The sequence below is a fragment of the Benincasa hispida genome, chromosome 2 (assembly GCF_027475165.1).
Source record: "Benincasa hispida cultivar pf3 chromosome 2, pf3_genome.v1.1, whole genome shotgun sequence".
Classification (NCBI taxonomy): Eukaryota; Viridiplantae; Streptophyta; class Magnoliopsida; order Cucurbitales; family Cucurbitaceae; genus Benincasa; species Benincasa hispida.
In genome coordinates, this window is record NC_143479.1 from 58,718,844 (window position 1) to 58,739,370 (window position 20,527).

The 20,527-nt window shown below is 37.0% G+C and overlaps 3 protein-coding genes across 8 annotated transcripts; all 3 read left to right on the forward strand.

Moving 5' to 3' along the window:
• Positions 1-4,096: 4,096 nt before the first annotated feature.
• Positions 4,097-5,404, forward strand: LOC150038040 (uncharacterized). The gene is made up of 3 exons (XM_090311119.1): positions 4,097-4,324; positions 4,382-4,633; positions 4,829-5,404. Exons 1-3 carry the CDS (start codon positions 4,097-4,099, stop codon positions 5,402-5,404), a joined length of 1,056 nt encoding a protein of 351 aa, XP_090167245.1.
• Positions 5,405-5,524: 120 nt separating this feature from the next.
• On the forward strand, positions 5,525-7,459 carry LOC150038041 (uncharacterized). Its single transcript, XM_090311120.1, has 5 exons — positions 5,525-5,651; positions 6,054-6,384; positions 6,474-6,532; positions 6,830-7,178; positions 7,426-7,459. The coding sequence occupies exons 1-5, from the start codon at positions 5,525-5,527 to the stop codon at positions 7,457-7,459; spliced, it is 900 nt and encodes a 299-aa protein (XP_090167246.1).
• Positions 7,460-11,307: 3,848 nt separating this feature from the next.
• On the forward strand, positions 11,308-17,715 carry LOC120071610 (CwfJ-like family protein / zinc finger (CCCH-type) family protein). 6 transcript variants are annotated; one of them, XR_016527780.1, is made up of 11 exons: positions 11,308-11,465; positions 11,577-11,850; positions 12,425-12,551; positions 12,710-12,832; positions 14,663-14,780; positions 14,886-15,334; positions 15,433-15,718; positions 16,170-16,263; positions 16,565-16,713; positions 16,968-17,202; positions 17,306-17,715. XR_016527780.1 is itself a non-coding variant. In XM_090310924.1 (10 exons), the coding sequence occupies exons 1-10, from the start codon at positions 11,391-11,393 to the stop codon at positions 17,094-17,096; spliced, it is 1,824 nt and encodes a 607-aa protein (XP_090167050.1). In that variant the 5' UTR covers positions 11,308-11,390; the 3' UTR covers positions 17,097-17,715. The 6 variants fall into 6 exon arrangements, 2 of the variants coding, with proteins under 2 accessions (XP_090167050.1, XP_090167051.1); XR_016527781.1 differs by having other exon boundaries at positions 17,311-17,715; XR_016527782.1 differs by having other exon boundaries at positions 16,568-16,713.
• The last annotated feature ends 2,812 nt before the right edge of the window (positions 17,716-20,527 follow it).

Consider the following 20,527-nt stretch of genomic DNA (forward strand, 5'->3'; position numbering starts at 1 on the left):
ACATTTAAAAAAAATGATATATGGACATGCGTTTATTTGAAATAAATGTAGTATATTGGTGCATAATTGAGAGTAGTGCTCTACAACTTTCTAATTTTCAATATGTTCAAACATAAAACAAAGATTATTTTATAATCTGATTTCAGTATGTACGTATACACTACTCGTATATTATATTTTATATTACTGGTTCATATCATATAAATCATTCATCCATTTTATACTTATCAATATTCAACACATTATTACTCATTTAGTGTGATTTCGTAACCATTTGATTTTTTATTTTTGATTTTATAAATTAAGCCTATTTCACTCATATTTCTTACAATGATTTGCATCTTTCTTAAAATACAATGACTAAATTTTTAGCCAAATTTCAAAACCAAAAACCACTATTTGAAAGCTACTTTTTTTTAGTTCTCAAAATTTGACTTGGTTTTTTTAAACCATTGATGAAAAGTAGATGCTATATGAAGCAATTTGGAGGTGGAAGTACTGTTCATACTTCATAGCCTTAGTTTTCAAAAACAAAAACAAAAAAAACAAAATGGTTACCAAATAGGAAGTTAATGTTCAATACCATGTTTCATGTATGTGTGCTTCAAAAAAATGTTAGTAGGTATAAAGAGATTAATTTATACTATTTAAATAGGGTAATAATGGGAGAAATTTTGTTTTCCCTTTTTATCCTTACAATTTTTTATAATTCCTATTTTATCACTGTTATATCTTTTCGATTAAAATCTTCTCAATAGACACCTCTTCAATCAAATCCTTAAAACCTATTAGGTATTTTTGCAATAGCATGTAAACAACATTTTTCATTACCTTGCATTTCCTTATAGGTATTATTTTTCATTACCTTGCATTTCCTTATATCTATTCTCCATAATTTTTCTTTAGAAATTGTGTCAAATTGTTTTTAAATCTAATTTTCTCACCCAATCAATGGGAATGACTTGAAAAGTAACCAAAATTGTAAGGTTTTATGAAAGAAAACAAAGACTTTGGCAAAGAATTGTCCAATAAAATTTTAATATATGGTAAATAAATTTTTTAAAATATTTTTTTATTTAATATTTTTCTTTTATGTAAAAAAAAAAAAAAAAAAAAAAGATGACGTACCTGAAGTTACACTTAATTATTACCTTTTACGACAATGACCACATTTTTTTTTTTATCATTTATCCTATTTTTCTGGTATATTTGCCTACACGTGCTTATCTAGAGCCTATTTTTTATTATTTCACGTGCAATTATGTACACACGTGCTTGTCATTGTTTATATAGGTTCTGCATTTACGAGTTTCGTCCCAAAAATTAAAATCTAAAGTATGTAGACATATTTTGCTGATAACTTTATAATAGAGCGTATTATTATTTATTTTTGGCATCAACAATTTATTTATATTTGTCAAGGTTTTGTTTATTGCCTTCCTTATTGAAAACCATTGGGATAATTAAAAAAAAATTAGCAAAGTTTTAATCAAAATTACTTTCATGCAGTATAATTAATAAACGATATTAAAATTAAAATTTAATTGTTGTTTGAGGTACTAAGTTAAATTTTGAAGTTTAGATTTAATATGCCTGTGGAGTTAGGAAGTTTGTATTTGAGGTGTAGAGTTGTTTAGTTTTGAATTACAAAATCTGTGTTTGGGGTACATAGTTAAGTTATTAAGTTAGAGCACCAATGCCATTTTTTATAATCTAAAAAAGTATGATTTTGGTCGCCGCTGCTACGTTCGCTACGGGTAGGGAGTCGTTGTTTCGTCTTCGCCGGTCGTCGGTTCGCGCCAAAAGCTTCTACAAAAGCTTTCATCTTCGACTGGTGTTGTTCCTGGATTGACAGAAGCTGCTGCAAAAGCTTCTTCGCCGCTGCTATGTTTGACAGAAGCTGCGTTCCTGGATTCCTACCGCCGTGCCGCCTGTCATCTGGGTTCCTGGATCCGTAGATGCGTTCGACGGCCGCCATCGACTGACTGGTAAAGGAGCTCGCGACTTGTTGACTGGTAGGTTCGAAGCTGTACAGGTTGTGTGCACAACTGGTAGAGGTGTTCGTGGTCGACTGGTAGGCTGGGTTCTGTTGGTTGGCAGACGGCGATCTTATTGAAGTGTGGGTTTAACACGGTGAGAGTTGGTGATGATGGTGTATAAGCGGTCACCTCTAAGGCTGAAGAAGAAGAATGGAGGGCGAGTTGCTCGTCAACCCTTTCGTCTGCTTAGACCGGAGATCGATGTGGGAGTGAGTGCTCGTTCTTCAAAGGTAAAGGATTTTGAGTTGTCTGACGGTCACTCTGAGGAAGATGAAAGGTCTAGTTTGGGGAGTGTTGGGTTGAAGAAGGAAATTCGGGTTGTGAGGGTTGAACCGGGTGGGTTAGGTATTGGGTTAGTTGATGGGCAGGAAGTGGAGGGGGTGTCTGGGAGCCTTGAGGATGTTAGGGGCCTGGATGAAAACTGGGTTGTGAAGGGTGTTAAGGTGGTACTTGAGGGAGTTGGATTGAGCATGCTAGATAGGAGCGGGTTGAGGCTGAGTGAAGGGAGTGGAATGGTGCAGGGGGAGCTGGGGAAAGGGTCGATAGGCGTGAGGGCTTTAGTAGGTGGGCCGCGTGGTGTTGGGGCGGAGTTGGGAGGCTCGGGGGGGGGGGGGTGTAGAAGTCAGAAAGTGAAGAGGTTTCGCGGGCTGGGCTTTGTGGAAGTGAGGATTGTTTGGTGGACACTCAAGTTCTTTATGAGCGGGAGGAGTCGGTTGCTAAAACCGGTTTAGCTAGGGGGTTTGGTCCAAAGGTGGTTCGGTTGGAGGAAGGGTGTGGTTCTGGTGGCTTTGGATCTGGCGTGAAAGGGGGAAATTCGTGGGCAGGTCTTTTTGGGTCTAAGTTGAGGGGTAATTTGGAGTTCATTCCCCCCATTGGTTGAAAATGATAAAGTTATCGTTGAACCTTGTGAGGAGATTATTGATGAGAGTGTCTGTATGTGGGAGAAATCTCTGATTGGTCAGTTTGTGGATGCCAAACTCCCATATTCTGTTATTTGTCGTCTTATTCAGAGAATTTGGGGATGTGTAGAGATGCCAACTATTACTTTGTTGGATAACGGTTTGATTATCTTTAAATTTCAGAAGGTAGAGTCACGGGATTAGGTGCTAGAGAATGCTTCATGGCACTTGGGTGGCAAGCCCATCTTATTACAATAGTGGTCTCCAGGTATTGTTCCTGAAACCTCTGTTTTTTATTCTGTTCCTATCTGGATTAAACTGGAGCGTGTTCCCCTAGAGTTGTGGACGGATAGGGGTTTAACAGTGTTAGCTAGTGTCGTGGGTAAATCTGTCTCTTTTGATGTTGCAACAAGAGAGCGGCGACGGTTATCGTATGCAAGGGTTTGTGTTTAGGTGGAGGTGATTCGTTAATGCCCCCTTTAGTCAGTGTTAGAATGCGGGATCAAGAATTTATTATTCTAGTTGTGTATGAGTGAAAACCTCGTAGGTGTTCTTGTTGTGGTTCTTTTGGACATACTGGGGCGGTGTGTGAGCAATAAGGTGTGGAGAAGAGTCAGGAGTTGTGTATTATGGCAGTCAATGAGGGTTGGAGGAGAATGGGGGAATTGGGAGTGTGAGGAAGGGGCAGGACTTGGGTATGGGTGCGAGGGGAGCTGGCTCAGTGGATAAGATTAAGGGCACGGGGAGGGTTGAAGAGTTTACTATGGTTAGTCGGCATAGGTGTGATAGAGGAAGTGTAGGACATAGGGGTGGTAGTGGGTCACCGGGTATGGTGCCATTGAAGAGCAGAGTAGTTTATAGGTCCCCTGGAATAACGGGGTTTGTAAAGCATGTTGATGATCGTAATCAGTTTGATGTTTTGTGTGATAAGAGGGGAGACTCGTTGGCATTGGCACTAGTGCAGGCAGATCCTGATCCATTGTTTGTTATGGATGGGATGTTCGAGAGTTTGGACAAAGTCTAGTGGGAAGTGGTAGATGTGATCTCTTGCAAGATTCATGATTTAGTGTTCCTAGAATGTTAGGGGGTTGAATGACCCTGTCAAGTGTAGGGTAACTAGCTTCCTCTTCTGTTACTTTCTATTGTTTGCTTGAGACGATGGTTCGTCATGAAAATTTTGGTATGGTGATGGGTAGGTTTGGTGATGCTTGGAGTTGTGTGTGTAGCTATAGTGTGCAGGGAGTTGGGAGGATCTGGGTGATATGGCGGAAGAGTGTTTATGATTTTTCCATTGATGTCAGTGGGGATCAATTCATTTCTGGAACCTTAGTGGATATTGTATCTAGTGCTAGATTACATATTGGTGCTGTGTATGCCTCTAATTACGTGAGCGAGAGAAGGAACTTGTGGTCTCAGTTGATTGATGTGTGTGCCTCGTGACAGCTTCCTGGAGTTTTTTTGGGGGATTTTAATGCTATTCGTAGTAGCTCGGAGGATTTTGGTGGTTGCCCTAGCTTGAGGGAGATGGAGGAGTTTGATGGGGTGTTATTGGAGGCGGATCTGGTTGAGTTGGGTGTGACAGGTAATTGGTTTACCTGGACTAGTAAACTTCAGGGGAATGGTATCTTGCGCCGTTTGGATCGATGTTTGTCCAATGAGGCGTGGAAGGTAGCTTTTCCGTATTCGGAGGTTAAGGTTGGTCAGTGGAGAATTTTTTATCATAGCCCTCTTCTGGTTTCTACAGGGAAGGCAATGAGTAGGCCGCCTCGTACGTTTCGTTATTTCTCTCATTGGGCGGAGGCAGAGGGTTTTTTTTTTTATATTATCAGGTCAGTGTGGAGAAAGTCTAAGGATGTGTCTTTTATGGTTAGTTTTGTGCAAAATTTGAAGGTAGTGAAGGGGGTTTTTCGTACTTCGTTTAGTAGGCGTATCTCTGTGTTAGCTGATGAGGTGTGGGCGGCTAGGCAGGTTATAGAGGCTGCTCAGGCTACGGTAGAAAGAAATCCTAATTCAGAGTCGGTGTGTGCGAAGGCGGCTCGAGCCACTGAGGTGTTTTGGTCAGTGGTGAGATTGGAGGAGGTGTCGCTCCGGCAGAAGGCCAGGGTCAGGTGGCTAGAGTTAGGTGATATGAACACACCTTTTTTCCATCGTTGTGTTCGTTCTCGTCGCAGCTGCAATGGTTTGTTTACGATCGTGGATACTGGGGGGGACTCGCCAGATGGTGCATGGCAGGGTGGCAGAAGTGGCGGTAGAATTCTTTCGGGGTTGCTTGCTCAGCATGTGGGGTATAGGGAACTTACTGCCCGAATTGGGGATATTGTGCAGTTCAACTGGCCCGAGGAGGGGGTGGAGACACTTGGTCAGCTAGTGAGTCGAGAGGAGATTCAGAAGGCTTTATTCTCGTTGAAGTCTGGGAAGGCTCCTGGGCCTGATGGGTTTTCGGTGGATTTTTACAGAGCTGCTTAGAGTGTGGTTGGGGATGATTTCTGTGACGTTGTGCTGAATTTTTTTTAGACATGTTACCTGCCTGGTGGAGTTAATTCTACTACTATTATTCTCATCCCTAAGAGGCGGGGAGATGAACGTATGGAGAAGTTTCATCCTATTTCATGTTGCAATGTTATGTATAAGCGTATCTTGAGGATCTTAGCTGAGAGATTGCAGTTGTGGTTGCCTGATTTAATCAGTGGTAGTCAGTCTGCGTTTGTTCCGGGTAGGTCGATTTTTATAACATTTTATTGTGTCATGAACTCGTGGGGAACTATGAGGAGGGCAGAGGGAAGCCGCGTTGTGTGCTAAAGGTAGACCTTCAGAAGGCTTACGATTCGGTGAATTGGGATTTTCTGTTTGGTGTTTGTTGGCTATAGGTACGCCCCTTCAGTTTGTGACTTGAGTGAGAGCTTGTGTTACTTCGCCTAAGTTCTCTGTGGTGATTAATGGTTCCCTTGAAGGGTTTTTTCCTTGTAGAAAGAGGTTGAGGCAGGGGATCCGCTGTCTTCTTTTTTGTTTGTGATGATGATGGAGGTCTTGTCTAGGTTGTTGAATAAACCTCCTGTGTAGTTTAGGTTCCATGATCGTTGTGAGCGTTTGGGCCTAACTCATTTGGTTTTTGCAGACGATTTGATGATTTTCTATGTAGCTGAGAGAGATTCTTTGGAGTTTGTGAGGCAGGTATTGACAGAGTTTGCAGATCTGTCTGGGTTAGTTGCAAATGTTGGGAAGAATTCCATGTTTGTTGCGGGTGTGGAGTCGGGGGAGGCGAAGGAACTAGCTACATATATGGGTGTCTCTCTTGGTTCGTTGCCTGTTAGGTATCTGGGTTTACCTTTATTGGCGTGTCGGTTGAGGGTTGTGGATTGTGCGCCTTTGATACAGAGGATTACAGCTCGTAGTAGAAGCTGGGCAGCGAGGTCTCTCTCCTTTGCTGGGAGGTTGCAGTTTGTTAGGTCTGTTTTACAGTCCTTTTAGGTTTTTTGGTGTAGCATCTCCGTGTTGCCTGTGTGTGTAACTCATGAGTTGATCGTCTGTTACATAGTTATTTATGGAAGGATAGTATGGTGAGTCGGGGTGGTGCATGGGTGGCGTGGGATGCTTGTAGTTGGGAGAGGGGGGGAAGGGAGGGGTTGGGTGTGAAGCATGTGGCCTCTTAGAACTAGGCTGCTATTATGATGTTGCTCTGGCTTCTCTTAATTAAATCGTGGTCACTTTGGGTGGCGTGGGTGGAGGCGTATGTTTTACATGGGCGGTCGTTGTGGGTTGTTCGGAGTGAGGTTGAGAGGTCTTGGTGCTTGAGGGCTATCTTGCGAAATAGAGATAGATTCAAACATTTGGTTCGTTTGATGATCGACGATGGATGGTCTTGTTTTGTTTGGTGGGATCCTTGGCTGTCAGGGGATGCGATTTTTTATTCATACGGGTCTACGGTGGTTCATGATGCAAGAAGTAGTTTGGAAGCGCAGTTGTCAGAGTTCATGGATGGTGAAGAAGGTTTGAGGTGGCCTACAGTGTCTTGGGAGCTGCTTGAGATATGGGGTTTTATCCAGACAGTGGGGTCTAGAGTGAGGGGAGAGGATTATTGGGTTTGGGTGCCGGATGCTAGTGGTCGGTTTTCTATCTCTAGTGCTTGGGAGAGTATACGTTCTCATCGTCCTAAGGTGTCTTGGGCTGGTATTTTGTGGGCGGAGGGTGGTACTCCGCATCACTCCTTCTGTGTGTATGCGAGATTGGTTGAGGAGTTGGGGTGTGTTGTTAGAGAGGGGGGGTGTCTTCTGTGTGGAGGAGGTGTGGAGTCGCGAGATCATTTATTTTTTGAGTGTGGGTTTGGGAGAGAGACGTGGTCTAGTGTGTTGCATTAATTGGGTTCGACGCATCGGGTGGCTGGTTGAGATGTAGAGTTGAGTTGATTGTGCCAAGTGGGGTCGGGTAAGGGGGTGCGTAGTAAGTTGTTCTGTATTTTCTGGTATGCTTCCATGTACTACATTTGGCAGGAGCGTAATCGGCGGCTGCATGGAGGTCGACTAAGGTCGGTGTCTGCCCTGGTTCACTTTATGATCTCTACGGTTCATGCTCGTGCTACTTCCGGCGAGTTGACCTTCTTGGTCTTATCTAGTGTGTGTACGGATGTTTTTTTTTTCTTTTTGAACTTTACATTGTTCTCTATTTTGTTGTAGCCCCTAGTTTGTGGGGCTTTGGGTTCTTTTCTCTATCTTTCTCCTTGGTGGTTTGCGAGTTTGCATTTATGTGTTTGTTTTGTTCTGGTCTTATCCTGTTGGCTTTGTTTTGGTTTTGTTGCCCTGTCTTTGCTTGTGTTTTGTTGTTTTGATATCTTGATCCCGAGCTGTGGGATCCCCCTTGTTATTGTATAATAACATCACCTATTCTAAAAAAAAAAAACATATGATTTTATGATGATTATTTTTATTTGCTTAATTTTTTGTTTTAACCCTTCAACTGCACACATATTTTTCAAAACTCTTAACACTCAACTGAGATCCAAACTTAAACTTTCACATATATTTTACAAATTTTTATCCTAACACTTGTATTTGGGTGGGGGATTGGGAATGAAAAAAGGGAAAGGAGAGAAATGAAAATGGGGAAGGAGGGGAATGAATGTATGTACATGTATATTACATTAATAAATGTCATAAATTAGTGACATTTAAAAACCATCATAAAAGAAAAGTTTTGAAAAATTGCGTGTTTTTTTTTTTTTTTTACAAAAAATATGTGTTTTCATATTTATGACACATTTTTCTCTCTCTAACCCCAATTTTACTATTTTATTGTGCCATTGAATTCCAAATTTGTTGTGGTCATCAGAGCATATTGTCAACGATGATTGTCATAGGAGTTTATAGTCCGTGTTTGTTGACAAGTTAAGTCATTGAAAATATTGGAGGGAAAGAAAAAGAGAATAAGGTGAAGTTCCCTAATAAATGTTTGTGGAGTTGAGTTATTTAACACAAACTTTTAAAGTTGATAGGCCAAACACTAAGTTAGATTTTAATCCAACTCTACTCAAAGACAAGCTATGCCCCAAACACTCTTTAGAGCCTGTTTGTTTCACAGATATTGTCATGGGATTTCATAAGACATTTAATATATGTGTTTGTTTCACATGATTTCATTTTTTAAAACACATAATATTATTATTCAAGAAACTTTAAAATCCATCTGACATGAGATGTTTAGTATCTTTTGTACTTGTGGGATATTTATCCTAGAGATGAATAAAGTTTGATTAATTAATAAATTAATATCAATTAATTATTACTATAAATTTTAATTAATTATTAAATATAAATATATTATTTAGACTTAACAAATTTCGATTAACACATCTATCATTGCTATTTTATGTTATCTTAATTATTTAATATAAAAATTTATTAATAGTTATCAATATTCTATCAATTAATATTTATTTAATTATTTTTATTGATTAAATAAAATAATTTAAATCATTTTTAATTAAAAAAATATTCCTTTAGTGATATTTAGGTGATTAAATAATTAATCAATATAACAATATATTAAATAATCAAATTTAATTATGCCTACATTACTTGTTCTCTTACATTTAATTAATAATTATTTAGTTTTAGTTTTTATATATAAAATTGGTAAATCAAACACATTCATTTAACTTCTAGACATTTATTATTCTGCAAATTCAAATACAGACATCAATTATATCCTAGATATTTAATTTCCAAACATTTAATATTCATTCTCATAAAAAAAAAATATTTGCGATCCAAACGGCCCGTTAGTCATTTCCGTAAAATCAGATTGTTTTAGTAAACTTGGTATAAGCGATTGACTAAATGTCTAATTTAAAAATGCATTTTTTGAAAATATAAAAACACGGATTCTATAAGTAGTTATAAATAAGAGAATCAAAATCTAATTCAATAATTTAAAATAGCCAAAAGAAAAAAGGAAGATTTAATATCGATACAACAAAATTGCATCTAAGTTTCTAGATTACAAAATCAAAAGATAATGATAAAAGAAAGACTAACACGTCTGGATAAAATCTTTATGGACAAAACAAATAGAGGCAGAGGGAAAAAAAAAATCAAATTTGATTTAAAAAAAATATAGAAATGGCAAGAACTAAAAACTAGACCTAGACATAAATTCAGGGTCTGCTAATAAGTGTTGTTCTTACATGGAAAAGTTTTGATTTAATGGTGACAATATAAAATCCACTACTGACGAGTATCAAACCAAAATTATGATCACCATCTTCCTACTGCATCAACACAGTAATGCTAGGTACAAGAACACCACATCAGCAAAATCAATAATAATGTATTTGTATGTTCAACAATTGTGTTTTAGTATATTTGACAAACCCCCTCTGAAATATTCGACATAAATCGAAAGACATCCCAATGTAAGATTTTAAGCATTGAGTGCAAATTCTTTATGATAACATGAAAACACCTTGTAATTAGAAAAAGTTAAAGCACTTTGAATTTGAATTTATATTTTGTTTCCCATTTTCAAGAATACATCTAATTCCATCATTTTCCTCCCTCTTCTGATGATATGGTTTCTCATCTTCGATGCTATTCACGACAAATCTCTTCAATCACAAATCAAGTCGGTCAACCATTTTCCCTGATAAGACCCACCAAATCTTCAACTCCCAAATCAGAGGATTGTGTTCTCGAGAATTTTTAGTAATTTGATTGTATTTTTGCATAAAAAACAAGGTATTTGCTTTCATTCTACATAAGATAATCATGCTTCTTGCCCTCACAATTTGAGCAAATTACACAAAAAAAAATGAGATTTGTGGAGTGCATGAATACATCTTCTCGCTTTCAACTCTATTGAATACGCTGGTGATGGGAATTTCCCACCTACAGGCTATGCATGGAGGTAACTTTAGAAGTTATTACACACACTTTTGCCTTTTCCATTTGAATATCATGGAGTAAAAATTCTGATTATGGAGCAATTTCGGCTTCCATTGTGTCCTTCAACATCGATTCGATGTGGTTTTTTCAGATTTGAGGGATTTTCATTAGATCGATGGTGAAATTGGCAACAAGGGCAAACTTCTGTGTGAGGAAATCGAATGCTTCACAACAATAGTTAGGACCTTCTTCTCTTACGCCTTATCTGGTTTTAAAATTTAGTGGGAATATTTATTCAAGAAATAGGAGAAAACGATGGTGATAAAACTAGTAGATTAAATTAAAAATAAACTAAAATGTTTAGATAATCTAAAGATAATCTTGACTTCAAATTTGTAAAATTTAAAAAAAGTGGATAAATAATATAAATCCCTGTTAATTAATTAACAAATATAATTGATAAAATTTAAAACCAATTTGATATTTAAAGGTATTGAAACAATAAAGGGATTATTTTTTAAAAATAAGCCTAAAAATAAGGAAACATGATTCTTAAAAACAAAAATGAGTATGTGAGGGTACAATTGGAAAATAAACCTCATTGTTGACCCCTCCAAACTGTCTTATAGATATTTTTCATTTAAAAAAAAAAAAATTAAAGTGATTATTTGAGGACCCAACATGAAATGGTATATTCTCACATCTTAGTGTTTGAAGGCTCATTATCTTATTTCACCGATTTTAATTGTTTGTGGACCCATTTTTTAAACGTGTTTTGTATCGTCATTTTCCTTCCATGTATCATATTGATCTCAATACTTGAACATATTCGATCATACTTCCTAAACATCATAACATTAGAATTCCCCACGCCCCAAACAGCCAAAATCACCCACGATTTTAGACTTCCTTTACAATTTCTCAAGTTGGAACTATGTGAATTAGTCACGAGGCCCATTTATGTTGGGCCTAGCCCCAAATTAGGGGCTTTATGGGCGGGCCCAGCCATCCATTTCCTTGTTCTCCTTTGGCACTCAGTGTCCGTCTTCTCTGCCACCGAGCCGGCACCGGAGTTCATCATGTCTCCTCCAAGAATTCTTCTCTGCGGCGACGTTTTCGGCCGTCTCAACCAGCTTTACAAGCGCGTCGTCTCGGTGTTTCTTCTGCTTCTTCTTCTTCTTCTCTCTCTCCTTGCGCGTGATCTGTTTCCGTTTTCTCCTCCATTTTGTTTGCTAACTCGAGTGAGCTCATTTGTGCTACTATAGGTCAACAAATCGGCCGGTCCGTTCGATGCGCTTCTTTGTGTTGGCCAGTTTTTTCCGGACTCAACCGACCAACTCGACGAGTTCATGGATTACGTTGAAGGTCGATCAGTAATCCCTCTTTCCACGTACTTCATTGGCGACTATGGCGTCGGTGCCGCTAAGGTTCTATTGGCTTCTTCTAAAGACTCGGCCAATCAAGGGTTTAAAATGGATGGCTTGAAGATTTGCGCGAATTTGCACTGGTTGAAAGGCAGTGGGAAGTTCACGCTACATGGTATGATTCAAATTTCTCTTACAAGGATGTTATTTAATTATTTATTTAAGAATACCACTGCTCATTTCGAACAAAGATTTCAAGAATTGGTACTGCTCATTACTAGTTTACGGATGTTCTTCCATATTTCCGGTTCCTGAATTGCCTTATTCGAGCTGAACTACGGCGCTGATCAGATATTGCACATTTTTGTTTATCAAAACCGCATGTCCAAGGTTACAAGAATTTGCTAGAGCTCGAATTTGTAGGTCCTTTATGTTGCATAGTCATTAATACATCTTGTTAGCGAAAACAATTCCAACTAGTATCAATGTCTTCCCTTCTGAACGGAAGGTCCTTCTTCAATAGTTGAGCCATACTGTTTGAAATAAAAAATTAAACAGTAGAATGGCAGAGGGAATCTTGGTGCAGCTCACAATTCGAATCCTTATAGCACCAAGGTTATCAAAGCACTAAATGCTGTTGATAATCCTAGTAATAGTTTTTGAACAAGTTGTACAACTTGGATTTTCAATAACCGAATGGAGTGCATCTTATTCACTTCTTTGTTTGTTGATTGATTTGACATATATAGGTTTATCTGTGGCGTACTTATCTGGTAGACGTTCTTCAGATGGTCTTCCATTTGGAACATATACTCAAGATGATGTTGATGTCTTACGAGCAATAGCTGAGGAACCTGGAGTTATTGACTTGTTCCTCACATATCCTTTTCTCTTCTCTTTTTTTTTTTTTTTTTGGGTTCAAAATGGATTCAAATATTTTGACAGGTACAAGTACAAGTAGACATCTTCTTGTCAGATCTTGAAATTTGTGCATGTTTTTTTTCCCTTTAAATTTTAATGTCCTTAATTGATCACACAAATGAATGGCCAACTGAGGTTTCAAATAGAGCAGCAACACCAGATGTACCCCCTGGAGTCTCAGATCTCTCTGGAAGTGATGCTACCATCTCTGAATTAGCTATGGAGATCAAACCTCGGTATGTTAGATTGGAGATGACTAGATGTCTTAGTCTTTGTACCTAGTAAATTATCAATTGAATTGCATAACTTAATCAATACAAGCGTTCAACTGAACTTTTTGAATATGGCATTTAGATGTCAATGATTTAGAATTTTAATCTTCCAAAGTAGGGAGAAGATGGAAGAACTTCGAGAACAAGGACCTGCCTAAAAACGGAAAAAAGAAGCCGACAAGAAAACTCGTTTGATGGACTAGGACTCCGAACTTGACATTCTCTTCTCACCCCAAGATTAAAAAATCATCAATTAAAGGAAGAAAGGCTGCAACTTCATTAGTCTCCCTGTCAAAGAGGGCTAGTTGAGACCATGGGAAATAGAAGAGTTTCTAAAAAAATGGGAGGATAGAAGTCATAAAGAAGAATTTTGAATTAGACAAATAATAAAGACAGAGGAACGAAAACACAAAGAGCGCTGTACCCCAACCACTTGACTTCCTGAAAATAAGTACTCATCCTATCTCCCACTAGACAATGAACAAACCAAAAAAGGGAGCCCATCCAAAGTAGCTTTCCATGGATCTCTAGTAGTACCTATCACAAACCCCTCTGAGAACCAAGCAAACAGATAGGTACGGTGCCAAAAACTGTCAAACTCACGAGGAAAGAACCACAACCACCTAGACAACAAGATGTTGTTTCACGTTCTAAGATACAGATGATTTCTCCTCTATGTTCCAAGCTCCAATGAAAGAGATAAGACCCTTTCCTGAACCAGAACCGGGCACAAAACGCCGAGGTAGAAAGTCGAAAGCGAGCTCTTTTCCTTATACTCAAACCTCCAAGCTCCACTCGTTTAGCCAAGTTTTCTCAACTAGCTATTTGTGAACCTTCCCTTCCCATAAAAAATTACACAAGTCTCTCTATGGTATTGCAAACTTTACAAGGATCCTGAATAATGATGTGAAATATATAGTGATATCTACCACTAAGAACTAATTGGATCAGGGTAAGTTTCCTCCCCTTAGCAAAGAAAGTTCTCATTTAAGAGAATAAACGTTTCTGAATCGTTTCTAGTATGGGTTTTCTATTGTATTGATTTGATGTATCTCCCTTTTGTACTTCTTGGATTATGTCATCAATGAAATGTTTCTTATCAATATATTATACATATCATGGGGAATACCCAATAAGAAGGGAATGAACTCACCTCACAATCCACCCTAGAAGGCCAACTCTCCAACTTAGAAGGGTTGCACTGAAATACCAATAACCGAGCATATCCACCCAAGATGGATTCAAAGATCTGCAAATTTTGGGTAAGATTGACAAAAGGCTCCCTTTTCCTTGAGCAAAAGAAGATGGTGTCATCAGCAAATGGGAGATGAGACAAAGATATATTATCCTTGGCCACCTAAAAGCCCTCAATCCACTCCTCTAAAAACAATCCTACTCAGAATGTTCACCAGCAAAGGAAAAGAAAATTGGTTATTTTTATTTCTCAGTTGCTCAAGCGAGTCTCTTGTTTTAGCCATTGGTAATCATACATGAAATTTTTTGCTCTCAATTGCAATTTAGAGATCAAAATTTTATGGCTCAGTCATCGCCTCTAGTGGGAGTCCTTTTGTTTCAGCAGTAGGAAATTTTATATCCAGATCTTTTGAGCTGCCTATTACAGTTTTAAGGATTAAAGTTTTGTAGTTCAATTGCTGCCTCTGTTATGTTATATGTGCTGTGTTATCATGAAAACTATATAACAGAACTTTCCCACTACATGCATAATATTGAATCTAGAACAGGCCTATAAGTACAAACATATAATTATTCTGATAAAATATACTTCTTTTCTAGCTATCACATTGCAGGTACAAAAGGAGTGTTTTTTGCTCGAGAACCTTACTCCAATGTTGATGCTGTGCATGTGACTCGCTTTTTAGGTCTTGCTTCGGTAGGAAATAAAGAGAAACAGGTATGTTATGGTCTGCAGTCCAACCCCCCCACCCCCACCCCCCCCCCAAAAAAAAAAAAAGGAAACATAAAGTTTCATTTCTGACGCTTCACCTGCTTCTCTCAGAAATTTATTCATGCAATTTCTCCCATCCCATCATCTACCATGTCTGCTGCTGAAATTAGCATGAAGCCTCCAAATACTACCTTATCTCCATACACACTCACTGAACGAAAAGCTGAATCCTCAGACTCTGCAAAGAGGTCCAGCAATAGTGTTTCTGAATCACAATATTGGAGATACGACGTGTCTCAAAAACGACAAAAATATGGAACTTCTGATGGTAACAAGCTTTGTTTTAAGTTTACATCTTCTGGATCTTGTCCACGTGGAGAAAAATGCAACTTTCATCATGACATGGATGCAAGAGAGCAAAGCCAGAGAGGTGTTTGTTTTGATTTTCTTAATAAAGGAAAATGTGAAAGGGGTCCAGATTGCAACTTTAAGCACAGCTTTCAGAATGAAGTTGATAGCCAATCTGGGAAGAGGAGATCTGGAAATGCTGGAACCAACAGGTCTTTAATTCTTTTTGTTGATTAATTTATTATCCCAACACACCGATGGATTATGGATTTTAAGCGTACTTATTCTCTGTTCTATGATTGAGGTGCAGGTCTAAAGAATGCTGGTTTTGTTTGTCGAGTCCCAACATAGAGTCAAATCTAATAGTCAGCGTGGGTGAGAGTTTCTACTGTGCACTGGCCAAAGGTCCTCTTGTTCCAGACCACATATTGATAGTACCTGTAGAGCACTTTCCAAACACCCTTTCTCTAGGCCCAGAATTTGAATCTGAAATCAACAGACTTCAAAATTCTCTCCGGAAGTATTATAAGAGTCAAGGGAAGGAATTTGTTTTCTTTGAGTGGGTTTCAAAGCGTAGCACTCATGCTAATCTTCAGGTAGTTCTCTTCTTTATACACACTATCCTTGAAACTCGAAAGTATGATAGGTAGCTTTGGCTTTCTTAGTGGGTCAATTCTATTCCAGCTTTGATCAAGAATGAAACGAAGGGATTAGATGTTCATTAAATAGTTCTTGTGACCTGAATACTTCGGATTTTAAAATGGTTGACCAATTCATGATGCATACTCTTGCTGTTGTGTTTAAGTAATGTCTCAAATCAAATTATTTGCAAACAGAAAATGGTGAATGAAATCCGGATTTTTGAAAAGATATGTTGTATTTATCACTTCTAAGGAACTAATCAAATAAAATATGGTACTGTTTCCTTTTCCTATATGAAGTTCATCATTTATAGCATTAATTTGTTCCATGGAGCATATTCTAATGAATAAGTTCTTTAGACTTAATTTTGGTGATTCACCCCAGCTACTCGTGTTTTGATGCTAGGCTGTTCCTATTCCAACATCTAGAGCACATGCCGTTCAGAACATATTTGATATGGCTGCTGAAAAGCTGGGCTTTAAGTTCATGATCTCTAAATGTAAGTTGATGTTATTATTATTATTTTAATATCAAATTTCCAACTCTTTCTAGATTGGGCTATATGGTGGGTGTTGGTCTCATTTTCTTGAGGTGGATCCCTTCCCCACAACGAAGTAATTCCAACAGTTGATTTTTTACAACTTTCTAGATTCTTAATAAAATCGTCAAATTGCAAAATTACTGTGCTGAAGTAACTCATGTTGCCAAATTTATATTTTGATTTGTTTGGTAGAACATAAATTAGCAGATAGATTATGGTTTCCACCTGCCCTTTATTTTGTTGTATCACTTGATTGCAGCAGCAGATGCTCCTGGTGAAGGAAGAAAATCGTTGAGGACACAGTTTGATAGTGATCACAGTTTCTTCTATGCTGAACTTCCTGAATGTGTAACCTTATCGCATGTTATTGAGGAGAATGAGATATTTCCAGCCCAATTTGGACGCGAGGTTAGCTTAGATAAATTCACAAATTTGTACTCTTTCATCCCTCCAATATTCACCATAAAAAGAATATATACATACATATATATATATATACACTATAGTAATAAAGAAATAAAAGGGGACTAAAACAAAGATTTGGAAAATCTCATCATCACCAACAGTTCCAAGACACAATCTAGATTCCTTTGTCAAACAATGGATGGAACTTCTATCATGAAAATGGTAAAAAAAAAAAATGACCGAAAAGCCTTCTGCAGGTTTTAGCAGGCTTGCTTAACATGGCTGATAAAGCTGATTGGAGGAATTGCACCCATTCTAAAGAAGAAGAAACAAAGATGGCTGAAGAATTCAAGATACGATTTGAAGAATTTGATCCTAATAAATGAATTCTTAGTTGTAGTTGGGAAATCCTGTCACTGCCCTCATATGTTCTAGCGACTCAAGATGCACTTCCTAGAGCTATTAAGCTATCCCAAGAACATCGTGCAGAAGGTATGCATTGAGTAAATTATTTGGATATTTGAAGCTTTTTCTTCTTCTAGAGCTTAACAAACAACCAGATGAAGATAATATAATGATGTCGTTTACCTGATAGCCAAGGTTTTGGCACGCCACTTATTTCTGGATGCAATGGAGTGAAGAAAAAGGGGCGTCTGTTATTGTTAAATACATCTCAGCTTGTAAATGACAGTCCATCTATCATAGGCACGTGTGAGGTGTCGCCCGCTGATCGGTACGAATACCTTTTCTCCATGCCTCTTACTCTTGAACGATTCTTTTTCTTTAGAAATTTCATGTCGGTGTTGGAACTGTTTTCACGGCAGCTTATAAGTGTACTTCAGCAAGTCAGTGTGTTGAAGAGGTTATTAATTGTATTAGATTATTGATGAAACAGACTCTTGTTTAACTAACTTATTATTTTGTTTTTCATACCACATTATACGATTCTATTATTTTTTGGAAGAACATGACTTATTGGAATGGCATTCTAAATACTTAGAAACACTTCTATTGCACTTTTTAAACACCGCCTGAATTTTTTCCATCATTGTAGAGGGTTTTTTGCAATTCCCAAAAACCCAGACTAATAATTGGGATCCATTCCTTGTGGATTTCACCTGTGATTCACGCCCCAACAGTCGCACTTTACGTGAATGAATTTATGAACTACTTTGTTAGTCTGTGACTCTAGAGTCTAGATTGAGGCCCATTGGGGTTAGGTGAATGAGTGGACGAAATTGATGTGGGATATAGAAAGGTAAATTTTCATATAAAATGGACTATTTTCAAATTTGAAGTTCATGCACTTTAACGAGGACAGTAACTAGGATGATAGTTACCGTGTAGGGATGTACATCGATTGGTCGGAAAAAAATTGGCACCGAAACCGACCAGTTGGTTTTCATTACTTCAGTTCTGTGTGTGGCAAGAGAGATTGAGTCAGAGAGGTGACAGGCCGAGTCGGAGAGATGAAAGACAGATCGTCGAAGAGAGGAGAGGTGGGGGTGAGAGGGGTGGCGCTGAGATGGGCGCGTATCAAACTTCAAAAGAAAATAATCTACTAATTTACAATTTTTTATGATATATACGTGCATTTGTTTGTCGGTCGGTCAGTTGGGTGTTCCATTTTTCTATGGATTGAGCGATTTTTTTTTTCTTTTCAAATAAAAAACTGACAACAACTATCTTACACCGACGTCAATTGGTCGAATCGATTTTCGGTGAATTTGTGTACACCCCTAATATCATGGGACGTTAGTACTCATTTCTATAACATGCTTTTGGATAATTGCCAAGGTTGTAGCACGCCACTTATTTCTGAATGCCTTTGGAGTAAAAATAAAGGGGGCATCTTTAAATGTCAGTCCAACTATTACAGGCACGTGCACATGTCACCTGCCGATTGGTACGAATATCTTTTCGATATGGCTCATCTTACCTTTTTTCTCAATAGGAATTCCAATTAATACATGGAGTGATTAATTTTGTCTCTTTAGGAATTCTAATTAATACATCGAGAACTTATGACCTCTTAATTGATTGGATATGTCTTTACTAGTTGAACAATGTTAAGTTAGCCTATAACAACTCGTTTAAGTGTAGTTTGATTCATTTCTTTTAGCAATATTTGTAAAGAGGTTATCAATTGTATTGCACTGATGAAAAAAAAATCTTATTCAATCTACTTATGCTTCGGTTAAATTATAAATTTATTCCATGAATTTTTAGTTTTATTTCTGTTTGATCTCTCAACTTTAAAAAGTGTTTAATAAATAATAAATTTTTAAATTTTTAATTTTGTTTCCAATAGGTCTCTGGACTTTGAAAAATGTCTAGTATTTTCATAAAATTTCACTTTTGTGTCAATTAGGTCTCTAAATTTTTTATAGGTCTTTGAATTTTTTGATTTTCTATCCAATATGTCATTGATTTTTTTTTTCTTAAAAAGTCTAACGGGGTACTTAAACTTTCATTTTTGTGTTTAATAAGTCATTGAATTTTTCAATTTTGTGTCTAATACGTCATTGATCTATTCGACAATTTTACAAATTGATACTTACTAAATACAAAAAATGAATGTCAAGGAAACTATTAGATATTAAATCGAAAGTTTGAGTATCTATTAGACATTTGTAATATTAAAAGATCTATTAGACACAAAATTGTAAATCATGGACCTAGATAGATGCTTTTAAAGATAACCTTTGAAATACAAATTTGGTAAAATTCAACAACTGAACTTATAATTTAACCTTTAATTTTTGTACTATGATATTAAATCCTATCATTCTTTCCAAGATGAATCTTTTTAGGCTCAATTTCATATTCCAACCAACCGTCAAACTTCACGTCTTTGAATATATGAACACTATGAACAATTTTGTGAGTATGTTGTTACCTCGAATAGGTTTGAGCATTATATTCGGGTAAAAATTTCAAATTCTAACCTTACGTATTGTTGAACTAAAAAGAAAAGAATTTGTGAATGTATGATTTGGAGAAATGAGGTTCCTTGGAGAGTGGACGAAGTTGATGTTGGAATTATTCATTTGCCTTACTTTCTTTTTCCCTTCTTCTGCCCCTTTTCAGCCTTAAGCAAAGTGAAACAATGTTATAGAGGCAGGACAACGTAAATAAAAAAATAAAAAAATAAAAAATAAAAAATAAAAAATCCACTTTAGAAAAAGATTAAAACATCATCTCGGTCTTCATACTTTAAAGTTTGTTTAATTTTACTTCCTACATTTTCAATTATCCAATTTTAATTAGATTTAAATCTTTCAAAGTTAACTTTTATCGAAATTGAATAAATAATAATAATTTTCATACGAGAAAATATAATGTGTGAATATATTTTCAAAATTTATAGTAAAAATGTTAATGAATAACAAAAAAAAATCTTTTTAAATTTAAGATTGATTGAGACGACATGAATTAAAATTAAACCATTGAAAATAGAGATACTAAAATGGAGAAAATAATATTTTAACTTTAGAAAAATAAATAAATATCTCTAGCTTGGAGATATTGGAACTTGGATCTATGGCATATTTGCACATGATTGGGAAGGAAGGAGGACAAGGTGGAAAATGACCTTATAGGTTGGTCCTAAACTTTATTCACTTTTTTTTTCTTTTCTTTTCACTGTATGAATTTCTCTTTATAATATATATTTTAAAGAACCACTATATGAAATTTTAAGATATCATTAAGTATTGAAAGACACAAGTGAGCTTTTCAATGGTTAAATGATGTTATAAAAGCCAATATTAAAGATAATGGTGATTGTCAAAGTTGTGGTAATACTTAATGTGAA